Here is a 17,125-nt window from a genome sequence, read left to right on the forward strand (position 1 = left end):
ACATCCTTCTGTGTTGCGGGAAAGAGAGATTTTGTGGTGAAAACAATCCTAGGTTGTGCCCACATGAAACATTGACTAACAGACGACATGAATTGCTTCTCAAATCTACCAGAAACTTTACCAATTCATGGTAAATGTAAATATACTGGACATTTACTGGGTCCAATGAATTTAGAAGAAGGATGTACTAACGAGCAGATACAAATTATAAACTAAAAAATTATAAATGCAACTTCTCCACAATTTAAGTGCGACAAAAACTTGCCCTACTAATCAGTGATCAGTACTGATCACCTGTGCTTATGAATCCCGTTTTTTCAGGTCTGCATGCACTGCACCGGAGCGCCAAGTGCATCAGAGATCCGTTGCGTGTCGCTCGACTGTTCGACTTTGTACAAGTCATTCCGCGCCGCTTACAGTTCCTCCAAAGTGAAGGCTCTGCGAAAATCCCTTCGAGATCACGATCTGCTGTGAGAAAAACTCCGCGCCTCTCGAGTGTGACAATGCAACTGTCTCAATTGCGGTCACGTGTCCGCGTCGGGTTTGGCGATGATCTAATTGAAGCTTGTTAACTTAACCTAACTTAATGGGGTTAATTCGTCGACTTACCTTTTGCGACCACAAAAGATCTATGTGAATATGGTCAGTGGCACATCATGATTACCTCATTTCTCATCTCCCGCTGCCCCTCGGATACTGAACAATTTTTCTTGTCAACTTTTGTACCAGTCACCGTTTCTCGTTATTACCACACAATTTCTTGATGTCATTTCTCGATAAAATATATTTATTTCGTTTTTATTGCTGCTTCCTTCCTTGTCGTAGGCAAAGTTTCGCTTGATTATGATCTGTCGCTGCTATTGTAATTTTTCACGATATTCGGAGTACCTCAATGTTCCCGGTAGCGTATCACATTTTCGTTTTGTTCACTTGTATTTGCATTTCTTTTTGATTTCACCGCGGTGTGTCTCACGATTAACAAGAGTTTTTCGATTCAATACTCGTGAAGATTTTATATCGCGGGCCGGAGTAGGTGTTGCAGGTGGTGAACGTTTTGAATTAGTGGGCTTGCGCTGTGTTGAGACAATAAGGGGACGGGTTGTGACCGCACGTAGGCTGTCATTTTTTCATGTGATTGGTGCTGTCATTTTTTCATTAAACAGCTAAAAATGAGTTGGCGATACAACGGTCGTGGCTGGCGTGTATGTATCGCCGAGTTGAACAGCTGTGCAAATTCAACAAAAGTCATAATCAGCAATTTATTATATTATCCTTTGAGGCACACAATGTACGATGAAATATAGAAGGCATAATGCGAACAGATGATCGGAAGATGTCAAACTGACTGAGTATGGCCTGATGTCACAGAGTATGATCTTGATCTTTTGCTCGAACGACAGTCTCTTGTGCCGAAGGCAGTTTTAACAAAATCACTCAGATCTCATTCCACCCCATCTAGAAGGTTCTGGCAATTTCTATAGACAGTGAGCATTCCTAAGCTGTGGCGCGCCTGATCATTGAAGATCATTTCAACAACGTCCGGAGTCCATCGTCGTGTAGTGAACACAAATAATGTCCCAAGTCGGATCTAAAACTGACCGCACAAAATTAATGCATGGACAATTAAACATACATCACGACTTCAGCTTCGCTATTGCATCATTTATTTGCACAAGTATAGCAGTGAAAAATTATAAATTGATCGGATCGCAGAAATGAAGTAACAGGGGAAAATGCAAAAATTTTTGTGACACTCTCTTGGTCCATCGACGTGAATAGGGGAAGTGCGGTTCATCTTTCATTCAAAGAAATTTGCTGGGCAAGAATCTTTCGAACAAAACAACAACTACAGTTGACCTGTTCACTCGCATTTTTCTATTCAGCTGTTGAGGTAGCATTGAGAAGAAGGGATTGTTGATAGGTAGATGTTTGAAAATGTAAAATCTGGGACCAACATTGTGATTAAGTTGCTATCGTTAGACTGATCATCCCATGATTTGGAATGTCGAAGGCTAGCAATGTATGGTCTTAACGATGCACAAGAATGCACACAGAACGATATCTACGTCGAATTGTCCTGTAATAGAAATGCTATTTCTTCAATGACATGCTTATTTCTTTGGACATACATTTTCGCAGTCCATAACATATCCACCAATTTCTCATCGTTGACCTCGTTCATCATTACTTGCTCTTTAAGTTGCGGTTGGAGACGGAAATATTGTGCACCGATCGAGATACACCACGCCTCGGCCCGGGCCACAATGTGACCGTTGGTTTCGGTGGCTGCATCAATCATGACTTGAGTAAGTTCTACACCTGCTAGCGCAGAGTTGACTAAAGTGAATGGGTTTGGGACGGTAGGTACTATCAAATCAATGGATTTGACTTTTGACACTGGGACTTTACCTGTTCCTACAGACACCACCAATCCTGGCTGTGTGACATCTACCGATCCATGACGCCGCAATGCTTTGTTATATTTGATTATTTCGGTCAGCGTATCCAAAGTAGGGTTATTCGCCATTAAACCACCATCCACAAATAATCCCATTGGCCGAAAAAATGTAGGAGCAGCACCACTGCTCCTAGCAGCTTGCCACAAGGGTGTGCTGATAGGAGATAATTGCATTTCTTCAATCGTAAGGGAATGCGATTTCTTCATCGGCTTGGTGTTCGGCACATTTTTTGCAGTTGATTCATGTACTGGCTCGTAATTTCTAAAGAGGTACAATTTTCCTGGTTTTTCGTCGGCCAAAACCGATGTGACAATTATTCGCGGATGATTTGGCAGGTCGGAAAGAGTAGCAGTAGCCCCGAACACTTCCTTGAGAAAGTCTTCCATTGGACCGGAGTCATACGGACGTGGTCCGGTAAATACACGGTCTTTCAAACGAAAGTATATTTTCTGGCAATCGACAGCTTTTATCCCTTGAGACAACGCGATCGCTAAGATACCGCCAGTACTGGTGCCAGAAATCCAATCGAAAAGGTCACGACACTTTTTACCAGTTTCTTCTTCGATAGCAATCAAAATTTGGGTGAGAACCAGCCCCCGGATACCGCCGCCGTCCAAGCATAAAATTTTTGCACCAAGATCTGTCTTTTTCGTGACACATTTTGTAGGTTGGCCGGCTAACTCGGCAGTTTCCTGTAAATGTTCTAATTTTTTGTGTTGCTCACGGTTACCCACTATAATACCTCCTACCATCGACAGAAGTTTAACAATTTTTTCTTTGTTGGACTTCGCACTTCTTACAGCAAAGAGACCTGGCGTCTCCCCAAAATCATTCTCGATCTCACAGTTTGCGCCGAAAAGTAGCAGCAACTTCACAAGTTCAACGTTATCGTTCTTGATAGCCAAATGAAGGGGAGTGTTACCATCTTTGCCTTTTCCATTGAGATCTGCGTGTTGAAATATCAGTCCGATCGCTGCATCCAATCTGTCTTTAATAACCATTATATGCAAGGGAGTATCGCACGTTGAACTCATGTATGTCGCATCACTGCCATTTTCCATTAATATCCGAACGTCTTCAGCCGTTCTTGACCAATGTATGGGGAGGCTTTTGTGTTTTGCACACACAAACCCCACTTGTTCTCGGTCTAACGACAGCAGGTCTGATGCCAAATTACCATTCGCGTATTTCAAAGCATAATGAATTGGGTATCCAATTTTGCTGCATATATTCAAACTACAGCCTTTGCTGATGAGGAATTTGGCTGTCGTATGTTTATTGTTTTTGATAGCTACATGAAGGGCTGTTTCTCCGTACATATTTTGAATATTCAGCTCGTTTTTCTTCATGTTCCTGACGATGAAATTAACAAATTGTTTCGAGTTTTCAAGTACAGCATAATGCAGCACTGTGTCTCCATTTTCGTCTTGAAGGGACAAGTCGCCTCCCAGGAAAACACATTTTTCTAAAATATCTAGCTGGTGCAAGGTGCACGCGAGGTGCATTGGCGACTTTGCTTTGTCGCAAAATTGGTTGTTTATTATACGCCCAGCTTGGTCAGGTGTCAAATATTCACTGAGTCCGGCTTGTATGGCGATATGGACGGATGACCAGGATTCGTATTTCCGTATCACTTCGCTCAAATTCGTAAGCTTGTTAGCTGTATACCATTCAGTAAAATTGCGATAAAAATCCGGTATGTGTGAGGATAAGCTCCGGAAAGATATTTTTGCCAAAGACAAATCCGACTTTTTCAATCTGAAGATACGAATCATCATGTTTTTCCGATTGGGATGTTGAAGTATGCAGTCGACGTATTCGTGACTAAATAAAAATAGAGGCGGATCTTGCTGTACTGGAGACAATTTACTGTATTCCGTTGATGATACTTCATTAACAACATATCGGTTCCCGAATTTTTCTGATATCCTGTTGTATAATGTGCTGACAAGCTCCATTATCCAACAAACCACTCATCACCGCAACTCGTGAAGTACGTCAGGCTATATCCGCATTCACGTACTGAGCGCGCCGGATAGAACTACAGTAATAACAATACAATACAGCATAACTGATGAAATAGCTGCGTTGTTTCGGCAAAGCTAAATGACGGACTTAGGACGCTTAACCGTAGGACCAGAGTGGAGTTGGCGATAACTTTTGCTGCCGTGAAATTATAGTATCATGTTCGACTATAGATAACTAACCTACGGGTTAGGTTAGGTTAGGTTAGGTTAGTTATCTATAGTTCGACAATAGCCAATAATTGACTCCAACCATAATGCGATCGACGTATTTAATTGTAATGTGCTGATGGGGTTACGATAAGCGCTCACCAATCTGACGGACTGGGTTCGATTCCCGTCGGAGGTTTATCTGGGCTCCTCTTCCCCCGCCGGGTAAAAGACCCGAAAGCACTCACAAGGAATGGAAAGAACTAGTAGAAAAGGCCGCGGCTTCAAAGAAGATCACCATCGAAAAGAACTGTGACATCGGGCACTCTACGCCGAGGTGGATGTTAGAGTAAAGGATCGCTACTGATGCGTGTCGTTCGACATCCTCCTATCTGTTCATGACATCGCATTGTGTCTTATCGCATTGTACATTGTGTGTGACTGTTCAGATTAAAAATATAACCCAACAATGTTATGTTATGTTACGCCCCCACCACACCTCCCGCACACACGCGTAGCCGGGTTCAAGTGAGATGAGATGACTTGGAGAAATATTCTGCATTCCACTTTTGACACAAACATATAATGTAGTAGTACTTTATTCGTACCAAATTACATAGAGATCCACAACAGGAATACGTTCGGAGGCTTCCCTCCTCCCCCGAAAATGAAATCAGGCGGACTGGTAGACTAGACCTGGGCAATGTGCGGCCCGCGACGCGATGTTGAACAACCCGCGCGAAGTTACCAGGAATTCAGAACATAAAACCTACTTTTGGATGTTAATCCGTGGACTAAAATCATAGGCTGTAGTGCAGTGGCTCCCATTTTTTTCGGTCAAAGGGTTACATGAGATTTGCGAATCATTGCGCGGACCACTTGAATGTTGATGATCTTTTCATTTAATCGCCCTATAGGAGCGAACCGGATTAGGTAACGATGAAAACAAGACTCCTATAACTACGAATCAGAATCGATAACAATTATGTCATGAAAAGTGAGTGTGCAAAGTGCATTATCGACCTATCGCGCGAGGGTGTCTAATTCCATAGACTACTCCAAGTCGCTTCGACACCTGCCTATCCTTTCATTGTATCGCATTTTCGTGGTGTATTGAACTGATAAAATTGCTAATAAACCAATGATGAAAGCACGAACCTTTTTCAAAGTTAATGAGTGAGTTCGGCCAATACTAATGTCACTTGCATATATCGTATCTATATACCGATGGGTTAATTTGGCAACGACAGGAATATTCGGCGCTTGGACCAGGGATATCTAGACCAGTGGCTCCCAAATCCCGACGTGGGCGATATCGCCCCCCAGTGGGCGATTTTAAGAAACAAGAGGGTGAAAATGCCCAGGGGGCGATGGGGGGCGAAAATGTTAGAACGTCATGTGAGATATATCTGCCTAACTAACACGGCCTAAAAATACACGGGAAGGCGGTTTGTTCTTCATATGACACGAAAGTTGACTAAGAAAAGATCAGGGCGATTTTTTTGACATGTCAAAATAAGTCAAAAGTTTGTCAAAATTGTAGCGTTAGGTCAAAAAATTGTCAAAATTGTATACAAAGTCAGAATTTTTTTGCCACCTGCATTTCGTTTGTATCGTAAATGTTTGCACTGTCGGTGAGCTTATCATACGGCATTTTACAGCTTTTAATTATAGCCAACTTTAGCCTACCGTTGTAGAAGGCACATTATCTGCTCATTGTGAATCATAAACGGCCAAATGAAACAATTAGATTGACATGGTGTTATGCTGAACGTGCCGCAATATCCTAAATTAAGCAAAACTGCGTGAGCATTGGTTCTCATATCAAGAAGCGCACGATGAAAAAGTGTGATGTAAACAGCATTGTCAAAATGAAGCAACACGCTTTGTCGCCAGCAGTGTAAGCACAACTTCAGTGTTGCCAGCCAACAACAGCTGCTGTTGAACGTTCTTTCTCCATTCTTGGCAAGCTACTTAGTGAGGACAGAAACTTTCTATCCGAGAATGTAGGAAAGTGTCTTTCGTTGTACTAAACAAATTTTAATTATTTCTACCATAATGTGTGATGTAAGTACTGTAATTCTTCATAGGTTTAGATTTCGTTATAATAAAGTTTTTTCGTGTAAAAACTTGTCAGTTTCTAAGTCAACTAAGCTTTTTCAGGCCAAACTACTTCATAAGGATATACAGTTCCAATCAGAAATGAAGATAAGTAGTATTCTAACATTATGTGCTGGGAAGACACCTAATTTACATACACGAGGTCCAAATTTGGTCCAAATTAAGTTTTCTAAGGTCAAAAAATGTCAAAAGTGTGATTTTTTTTAGGTCAAAATCTTCCATTTTTTACGTAAAAAAATCGCCCTTGTCATAACGAAACGGAAAATGGACGCGCAAACCAGTAATCCAGAGCACCTGCTCGGAAAAATGACCTTATTTATAGTCAATTCACCAGCGATCAGAGTTAGAACCCGTATGTCCTCTTTTTTGGATCCGTAAATATTAGGGGGGGGGGGCGAAAATTTGTTTCGAGCTTGAGAAGGGAGCGATTATTGGGAAAAGGTTGGGAAACACTGATCTAGACTAAGGAATTGATGACTAGTCACGTGACCGAGTACTCAATTGACGGTATGAGCACATTGTTGTCAGACAAGGGTCGAGGCGGAGGGGTGTCGTTGCGCTCGCAGTTCAGTTTTCGTTCGTTGTTGCGAAGTCGAAGTGCGAAGTCTAGATATCCCTTGCTTGGGGATATAAATATCGAATATTTCGGCGAATATCCGTATATCAATTTGTGCAAAGGTTTCATTGCCGACCAGACGCGAAGTCGAATGTTAGACGACACGTTCTCTCATAATTCAAATTCAATTCAGTAATTGGGCGTATTTTTAATTTTCAAGAGGGGCACTGAAAGCAAAAAAATGAGTGACAATAAATCGCGAGAAGTGCCAGTAAAAATATCAAGCCAAATAAATGTACCATAAAATAGTCTACTTTATGCTCACATAAGAAGATCTACGGAAAATGTGGCTGGCCCCTGGTGTATACGCCAATGCGTCGGAACTGATATTTTTGTCATCAATATCCCAAATTCTGCGGTCAGGCGATTCAAATTTTTAATTGGCCTGCATGTTCGCAATAACTTACTCGGGTAATTTATTATTTGATATTTTATCTAATTTCGGTCATTTGTTACTGATAGTTCCGAGTTCAAACCTTCTTTGTTGCCATTGTCACAGTCTTTACTCGGTCTGTGGTTCAGATTGTTGCGTGATAATGACTAAGTCGTAAAAAAATTCAATTCGTGCTTGTGATTACTACGGCGGTTTTTTTTGACGTGTCAAAATTTGTCAAAATTTTGTCAAAATTGTAGCGCTAGGTCAAAATTTGTCAAAATTATTCATAAAGTCAAAATTTTTTTGACGTCTGCATTTCGTTCGTATCGTAGATTTTACACTGTCGGTGAACTTATCGTTTGATATTTTACAGTTTGTAGCCTACGTTATAGCAATGTTGAGATGACTCGAGTCAACTTTTTCGTATGACTTGACTTGACTCGAGTTACTTTGAAAAAATGACTTGACTTGACTTGACGCGGCGCTTCAGAAATGTGGATGGACTCGTGACTCGGAGCGAAATTTACGAGTCAATTTCAAGTCATCAAGTAAACGGTGTCCTTTAAATCTCTTTATCTAGTTTATGTTCGGATTATTCGTGCTACGCCTGTTTCACTTGTGAGAGCAACAAGTAATGACTGACCAGCAATCACTGATTGTACCCCCCTTGTTACATCACAATTAAATTGACCGAAAACGAACTGATGACAGCTTACGTTCATGTGCTATCGGTAGCATAATCTTATTGCAACGGATCTCTGTTTCTTAGACGGCTCAGTGCTTACTTCGCGCAGTGCCCACCTTAGCCAACACCCTTGTATGATTTGAATCGAACGAATATAGTTTATGCGTTTATATTCTCACGGATGTGTAGATGGGTAATAGTGTATTATACCATATCAATTTGTTTCTACATCTCGACGCTTCGTATTCGATCCTCTATTTTGGCTCACGAATTTTATTAGCCGCTCTACCAGAGATGAGCATGGATTAGGATTAGGTTTTGAAAAAACAGGATTTGTGAAATTTTGTCGGATTTGGATTGGATTTGGATTAGACATTTTTTCCAGAACGGATTAGGATTTGGATTGGATTTACCTATTTTCTGGGAGATTAAAATGTCGTGTGGCGAATGGCGACAAACTTCATTCAGATCAGTCATTAATGTACTTATGGTTACTAAGTTATCTTGAATCAAGTGAATCGTTGGTTGTGAAAGAAAATTTTCGACTCCCTCCATTGCATAAATTAGTATTTTTTCTGAATTTCCAGTTGGAATCGGATTAGGATTGGGCATGGACTTGAATATGAAAAAGTTATGGATTAGGATTTGGATTTGGATTTGAAGGTTCGGATATAGATTGGATTGGGACATAGAAATTTCAAATCCGCTCATCTCTGCGCTCTACATCTGTGTGAGCGATACAACGCCCTTTTGCGTGTAATTTGACTTTATACTCGTTATTTGATTCAAGATATATGAACAATACATCTGTTTTTCACATATCTAGCAAAACGCAATGACTTTGAACCATCACACATACTTCGAAAAACCATTTTGACTTGAATTGTGACTTGACTCGTGACTTGACTTGACTTGACTTGACTCGACTAGACTCGAGTCACCTCCATAAAACGAGTGACTTGACTTGAGTCGAGTCACCTTCGAAAATCGATTGACTTGACTTGACTCGAGTCAAAATGTGCAATGACTCGAAATGACTCGTGACACGAAGGTAGTGACTTGATCCCACCACTGCTTTATGGGCCCACCGTTGTAAACGGCTAATTGTCTGCTCATTGTGAATCATAAACGGTCAAATAAAACAAATAGGTAGACATGGTGTTATGGTCAACGTACCGCAATGTCCTATCTGGAGAAAGACTTCTTGGGCATTGCATCATTCTTATATTACGAAGCGCATGATGAAAAAAAATTGTGATGTAGACAACATTGTCAGAATGAAGCAGCAGCAGTGTACACACAACTTGAGTGTTGTCAGCCAACAACTGCTACAGTGTTGAGCGTCCTTGACAAGCTTCTTAGTAAGGACATGCACTTTCTACCCAAGAATATAGGAAAGTATGCCTCGTTGTACTACAAGAAAGTTTAATTATTTCTACCATAATACGTATCGTAACCACTGGAATTCTTCATATGGCCAGATTTCGTTAAAATATTGTTAGTTCGTTTTTCACGTAAAAAGTTGCCTGTTTCTAAGCCAGAAACGTTTTTTCAGGCCAAACTACTTCGTTAGGACAGCCAGTTCCAACCAGAAATGAAGGTAAGTGGTACAATTTTAACATTATGTGGGAAAACACCTAATTTGCATACGTAAGGTCAAAATTTGGTCAAAATTCAGTTTGTTTAGGTAAAAAAAAAATTAAAATTTGACAAATTTTGACATGTCAAAAAAACCGCCCTATTAATCACTTTGTTGCATGTCGTTCTTTTCTGAACTGCTATCAGGATTGTAGGCATAATCAAATTATCAAAATATATATTGGAATCGCGAAAACGTATGAGAAAAACCTTCATTCGTGAGACGAACACAATTCCGACTTGGTATTTCATTATGAGGTGCATCATTTTACTCTGCCGATCACATTTGTACGGCGGGGCTCAGATTACACTATGATATTAAAAACGTAAAATTCAAGTCACCCTGAATATCGCCAAGCGTGAATAGAATTTTCAAGTTTAATTTAAAACCCTCAAAGATTTGGGAATCAATTCGTTAATTCAAATTGCATATTGACGGACGCCAACACACGCTAAGTTAATTACGTGTAGAGGGCCGCATAATTATTAACCGTGTGTCTGCATATTGGCCACCTCTGGCCTGTTGAAATAAGGATGAGCAAGACTACTCTAGGTATGTGAAATGCAGAATACTAATCAGGGCTCGAGGTTATCGTACTGCCGCCGACCTCTGCGGTTCTCCAACTCGACTCCTGGCTCCCCCTACAGTTATGTGCACTGTGTTGCACTGTGCTATTTACAAGTACATCGCAGGAAGTATATCAATTGAAAATTTCTAAGCTCTCGCGGCGGTCTCCTCAAGATCCAAAAGGAGCCAATAAGTCCATTACCAACGTTTGAATGATGATAAGCATTTGCTCATGTGACATCACAAAAGGAATCTAATTTACAAGGTAGTCAGGGTGTACGATACACCCGGTTGAAGAGCCCTGCTCTAGCTGTTCTCATCTTAACCAAACCGATTGCCTGCTGTAATTCGAATTCGAATTTAGTATATAAGTTTATAATACTCGTCAACCATTGGAGCAGGCTTGCATTGTATCTCATGAATCTGTAGAAGGGTAGTCGATTGCATCATATCGTATCAATTCGTTTCTACTTTCTGACGTTTCGTATTCCATTCTCGATTTGGCTGAATGATAGACTGAGGATATACAGTTGTAGTTTAGTCCTATACGTATGTGAGAGCGATGTAACGCTGTTTTGCATGTAGAATCATTTATATATACGTTTCTCGTTCAAAGTAAATGACCACTAAATCCATATTTATAAGATTATAAATTCAAAATTCAATGACATAATTATGCCTCGTACCCGAAAAGGCAACTTGACTTGAATCGTGACTTGACTCATGACTTGACTTGAATTGACTTGACTTGACTCGAGTCACTTTCGAAAATCGATTGAATTGACTCGAGTCAAAATAAGCAATGACTCGAGATGACTTGTGACCCAAAGGTTGTGACTTGATCCCAACACTGGGCCTTGGTCCGGTAAGCCCGTAACCTGACTTGTGTTCATTTAGAAGAAATTGCTTGTATTTTAACTTGAATGCAGACATGTTCGACGACTTTCGAATAGCCGGCGAGATGCTGTTCCACAATTTGGGTCCGGCATACTTGATAGAGCAATTGCGTTTTCTTGTATTCCGTCCTGATCATATATGATAGTTGTTCTTCGTTGACGCGCGTGTGTCGTACTTGTGCGCTTTTGACTTCGAGGTGAACTAGTCATTGCCTAATACCAATATATACCCTGAGCAGCATGTATTAACAATGTAATTTACAGCTTTCAATTTGGAAATACAATTAATAAGCCGCAGAATATTGTTAAAATTTTTGACTCGGCCCGCCGCAATTTCTTCTTTTCATTTGGCCCGCGCGGAAAAATAATTGCTCACCCCTGAGGTATAGACACTAGACCAGGGGTCTTAAACATACGACCCGCGAAGCAATATGAGTAGATTAAAAATTCCTTGTATTATCATGCATATTTATAACAAAAGATTTCATACTAAGGAATACTTCCATTAGGCAATCCCTCAAGACAGCGACTGTCGAACATTTTCATAGGCTACATACTAACAATCCTCGAGAATCCAAAAAGTGCACATCGAGTAGGCCACGGGGTTTTATGGAAAAATGGACCTAAAAGTAATTGTTAACGCCAATGCAAAACCATTATATGCAGAATATAATAGTTACACAAAAATAGAATCGAAATATCCAAAGTCGCACTGCTTAATCACTTCTGACACAAAACACTCCGATCTCACCCGAATCTCGATTAAGGAATCAAATTTGAACGTCCGCATTTACAATTAAATCTCTTGCATTGCATACATTTCATTGCGCATTCGCAGGGCTAACGACCAAAACAAATGGAGCATAGAAATGAGCCAACTTATATCGCCGTTAGAGTGACTGTCTCCAGTACCTTCTCGGTTTATAACTGTATTCAACCGGTAAAACCATCGTATTTTTGCCAATTCTGTTGTTTTGGGAGTTGCTGGAATAGAATCCTGATGATCCGTAATCAGAGGTGGTCAGTAACGAAGTACTTCTACTTTTTCGAAGTACTCAAGTAGTTTTGATTTACTTCTGGTACTTACTCACGTAGATCTGATTTTCGCCACTTCTACTTCTACTTTGTGATATTTTGTGATCTTCTGACTTGGTTTTCGCTATTTTCAGTTTGTCAAGTAGAAGTAGTTTAATCCACCAATTGCCTGAGGAATTTCGGGGCTGTTTTCACGGAATATCAACATTTACTTTTCATAAAAGTTGAGTAAAGCCCAAAATTTCCGTCGCGCTTCGCGCTCAGTGGATACAGAGTAACCATTATGATTTCACGAAAGTATCGGTGAATATAATTTAGGTGGCGGGTTGACCTGGTTTCGTTCACACCTTCGCCCATATCAAATATTTCATCACAGTATAAATGGTTCATCCATCATATCGTTTGAAACTGATGTTTCGCAATCTAGCATTTACTTATCATATCGTAATCTAGCGGTCCATGGCGTGTCCTAATCTGGAAAAATGGACTCTGACTTTTTTTAGTTTTAGAGCTGTTTTAGCATACCAGTTTTGAAACTTTCTGTACTAAAGACATGAAATGCATTTTCCGCGTTTAGAAGTAGTATTTATATTTCATTTTCCATTTCCCGTATCATATACTTTGAGTTCTAATTGATATCAGTTCTTTTGTCTGGATGACATACATGTTGAAGTATAAAAGCAATTGTAGTAATGCCTTTAATTTCCGGAAAAACATCTGCACAATATCGCATTTTACCGATCCTCCATATTTTTTATTAACGTTGACTAATCGCGCAAAGTGTTTACACTGTATTCTATACAACTTCTCCGTATTGCTCTTCGGCTAAACTACGGGCCTTATAATATGGGAGAGTTCGCCATACCATGATATTTTCTAAGACGTGCTGTTCGATTAAACAGAGGATTAGTATCGCATTTCCATAGCAATACTATCATTTTCATCCCATGATCCGGACGAATGCTTATGTTGTCGATAATTGAATACCTCCTGGTATGCATCAATATGAATCAAGCTCGTCACCTTTCTCATAGCTCAATTTGCACCTTTTTACAATCCATGCGAACGAATTACGATCGTTTTCTCAATTACTTACTTACATGAGTAGATTTAAAGTCAGTCAATTCTACTTCTACTTCAAATAGTGTTAAGTTGCTTATGGAAGAAGTACTTCTACTCGTACTTGAGTAGATTTCTACGTCACTACTTCTACTTCTACTTGAGTAGCTTTCTTCACTACTTTGACCACCTCTGTCCGTAATATAATGTATTATAATTGTAATATTATGTTGTATGTCTCGATAATTTTTCGCATAGACACAACTATCCAACGAAAATTTGGTAAAGGCTATCGCCAAGGCTTGAATATTACTGTAAACGTTCCGCAGGTTAGTAAGGGTTAAGACCCACTGATCTAGCGCGAAACTCGATGAAGATTAGCAATTACAATAAATCTCCATAAAAAAACTCTATAATTTATGTTGATTTACACTGTGATTGTTGGACTGTTACGTTACAATCAGGGAGGCGGATTAATCTGTGGCTCAACTGTTTATTGTTTCTCTGGGCTCTCATTGTAAATAACGGAGTCTAATTATACAGTTTAAGGGGATTCTGGTGCTCTGGTATAATTAACAGTTCGATTTTCGGAATAATTGCGACAATAGCACTTGATAACTATCAGGTGTTTTTCATTCTGAGCTGTTTATGATGAATTGCGCTACCACATTTGAGGCTTGGCCCGTCTGTGCCTCACCTGTGTCTCTCCTCGCCTTTCTTTCGCGCTGTATTTTTGAACAATAAATATGGAAATTCGGTGACTTTGGGTGTAGAAAAAATGTTCGAAATTTTGTCATTTCTGAGCATCGATTGAAAATATCAATAACACTGAAGGTTTTCACAATTCGAACGGTGATGCACTGCCTCACTTGTCGCCGCTGACCACACGTATAGCTGTTGGCGACTATATATAAACATGATAGACCGACGGTTTACTGAATGATACATGAATATCGAATAACTACCGACACTTATAATAATTCGCCTCGACTCAATTAATGAGGTATGAGCATAGCTAATAATTGTGATGCAATAGTGGGCAAAATTATACGATCCTATTGAAACATCACACTACTCCTTGTTCAATTTTCAGGTACATTGTTCATTTTCTATTCATTGACCTTGTACAGGGAAAATTTTGAGTAATCGTCCTTTTAGAAAGCAATCGATTATATATGCAAAGTAATCGATTTGCGATTACGATTACTTCGGGAATATTTCTAATTCAATCGATCACGATTACGAGTACTTGAAAATGCTGTAATCATCGTAATCGATTCTGATTACAAATCACGATTACTTCATGTCTGGTGTTGGATATTCGAAGATTTTCGTAAATTTTGTATTGTATCATAAGTTACTTCTATCACGTTTATTGACTTGCGCAGTAGCACTATCCAGTTACATCGAAAGAATGCCGAACGAGTCGTACGCAATATTTTGAAGATGTTTTCGGCGGAGTTGGACCTGGTTCTGTGGTAGTTGGTCAAAATAAAAGTATTTATTAGGGTACATTGTCAGCGTAACATTATTCATCTACAACTCTACGATTTGGTACATTTTAACCGTTTATTTTCGAGCCCCGTGATCCGTGCGTAACAAATATAGTATAGGTATTAGTAGCCTATACTGTGTCCGTCTTGTGTGGGATACTATAAGAAAACGATATATCGTTGCTATTGTTTGCAATAATTCACTGCGTCCATACTATGCATTTTGTTCGAAGCTCACGCACCGTATACCACGCATCTAAATTTGGAACTCTGACGTCGATACGGAGCATCGAAGATTAGGAATCCTATTATTACACCGAAAATACATGTATTCAAACGTTTTGGTAATTTTGGTATGGAATTGGTGATTTAGCGATTAGAATATACAGCTGCATGTTCGTGCTACCCTGTAATTACTGAGCGGTAAGTTGCTGCGATCCGAGACACATCGTATGAGCAACCACCGTTTCTGAAAGTTATCCGACGAATTTATTTGATACTGAGAGTATTGGCCAATATCATGGCACCGTTCTCCCAAAATATAAGCTGCGATTCCGATAGAATTACAGTAGATAACGTGTTCTCAATGCGTGCTAGTATCTTCGAGTCACAGGTCAACGCCGGCAATAACATATATTACTAATGGAACTACATGGCGATCTTGCATTTTTATCTTGTACTGGTTATCAATATGATACTAATGGAACATGATCCGTGATACTATAATGGGAAAAATGACATTGACGTGTTGCAATGAAATCGATTGTCACTCTAACCCTCTGGTCAGTTCAACATCTTAATATCGCGACCATATATATACATGTAGTCCAGGTGGGTCCGAGATTACGAATACGGCCGGCGACGGCGGACCGCATTGAAGTGAGAACCTCGTGGGCTACAGAAGGGAAAGGTCCAGCATAACCAACCTAAGCGATATAGTGTTTTATGCGCGTCCTTCGTGTTTCCTGATATTCTCTGTTTATTTGAAAGTCAAAGTTCGATTTTATGCAAGTAAAGGAAATATAGGCCATACATCGGACAGACGACCTAGAAGTACCGCGTCATCCTCATTATTGGGACAATGTTTTAATTCATTGCTATAGTCGACTACCGTAAGCACTAAGCAGGCATACACGTTTTTTCTCTTGATTATTTCTAAAGAAAATGTATCAAGATATTATTCATATTGATAGCATATAAAACGTCCCTAGCGCAGTGTTGGAATCAAGTCACTACCTTCGAGTCACGAGTCATTTCAAGTCATTGCACATTTTGACTCGAGTCAAGTCAAGTCAATCGATTTTCGAAGGTGACTCGAGTCAAGTCAAGTCACTCGATTTTTGGAGGTGACTCGAGTCAAGTAAAGTCGAGTCAAGTCAAGTCTAGTCAAGTCAAGTCAAGTCAAGTCAAGTCAAGTCAAGTCACGAGTCAAGTCAGAATTCAAGTCAAGTGGCCTTGTCGAAGAATGAGGCATGATTACGTCATTACATTTTGCTAGCTTTCGGACATACAGATTGAGTGGTCATTGATTTTGAACCGATGAGCGAATATAAAGTTAAAAATACACGCCGAACTGCCAAATTACGTATGTAATTGCATAGCCTCAGTTTATAGTTACCAGCCAAAAAAGAGAACTGAGAAATGAATTAATAAGATGCAATACATTACCCGTGTACAAAATGATATGATACAATTCCAGCCTGCTCCAGTGGTTCAGGACTATATAAATTATATTCGATTTCAATTTCAATAAAACAAGAGGTTGAGGTAAGAACAGAGAACAGAAATAGACATGTTGCTATTAAATTACTTTACTATACTATACTAGTTTACGACAACGTAAGCTGTAAGCTTCGATCACTTCTTGCGGGGGTGGCGAGAAGGACGTAGGACGTAGTTTATTTTTGTCCTTGATGTTTTTTGCGGCATATACACCGACTCATGATATACATACACACGATCTGTACATATGCATACTATGAGTGCATGATATGCATATGCCGCT

The 17,125-nt window shown here is 39.9% G+C and overlaps 2 protein-coding genes across 2 annotated transcripts in view; one reads left to right on the forward strand and one right to left on the reverse strand.

The window, feature by feature from the left end:
* LOC145451892 (uncharacterized) overlaps positions 1-998 on the forward strand; it is a 54,732-nt gene extending 53,734 nt beyond the window's left edge. The window contains exon 32 of the mRNA XM_080330111.1: positions 322-998. Coding sequence (XP_080186237.1) covers positions 322-474 — 153 coding nt within the window. The 3' untranslated portion in view covers positions 475-998. The remainder of the gene's footprint in view (positions 1-321) is intronic.
* A 643-nt stretch (positions 999-1,641) lies between these two features.
* LOC145451900 (85/88 kDa calcium-independent phospholipase A2-like) lies at positions 1,642-4,522 on the reverse strand. The gene has a single exon (XM_080330119.1). It carries the CDS (start codon positions 4,415-4,417, stop codon positions 2,063-2,065), a length of 2,355 nt encoding a protein of 784 aa, XP_080186245.1. The 5' UTR covers positions 4,418-4,522; the 3' UTR covers positions 1,642-2,062.
* Between the last annotated feature and the right edge of the window lie 12,603 nt (positions 4,523-17,125).

Source organism: Botryllus schlosseri, chromosome 12 (assembly GCF_051294905.1).
Source record: "Botryllus schlosseri isolate E-star chromosome 12, Bs_hap1, whole genome shotgun sequence".
NCBI classification, from domain to species: Eukaryota; Metazoa; Chordata; class Ascidiacea; order Stolidobranchia; family Styelidae; genus Botryllus; species Botryllus schlosseri.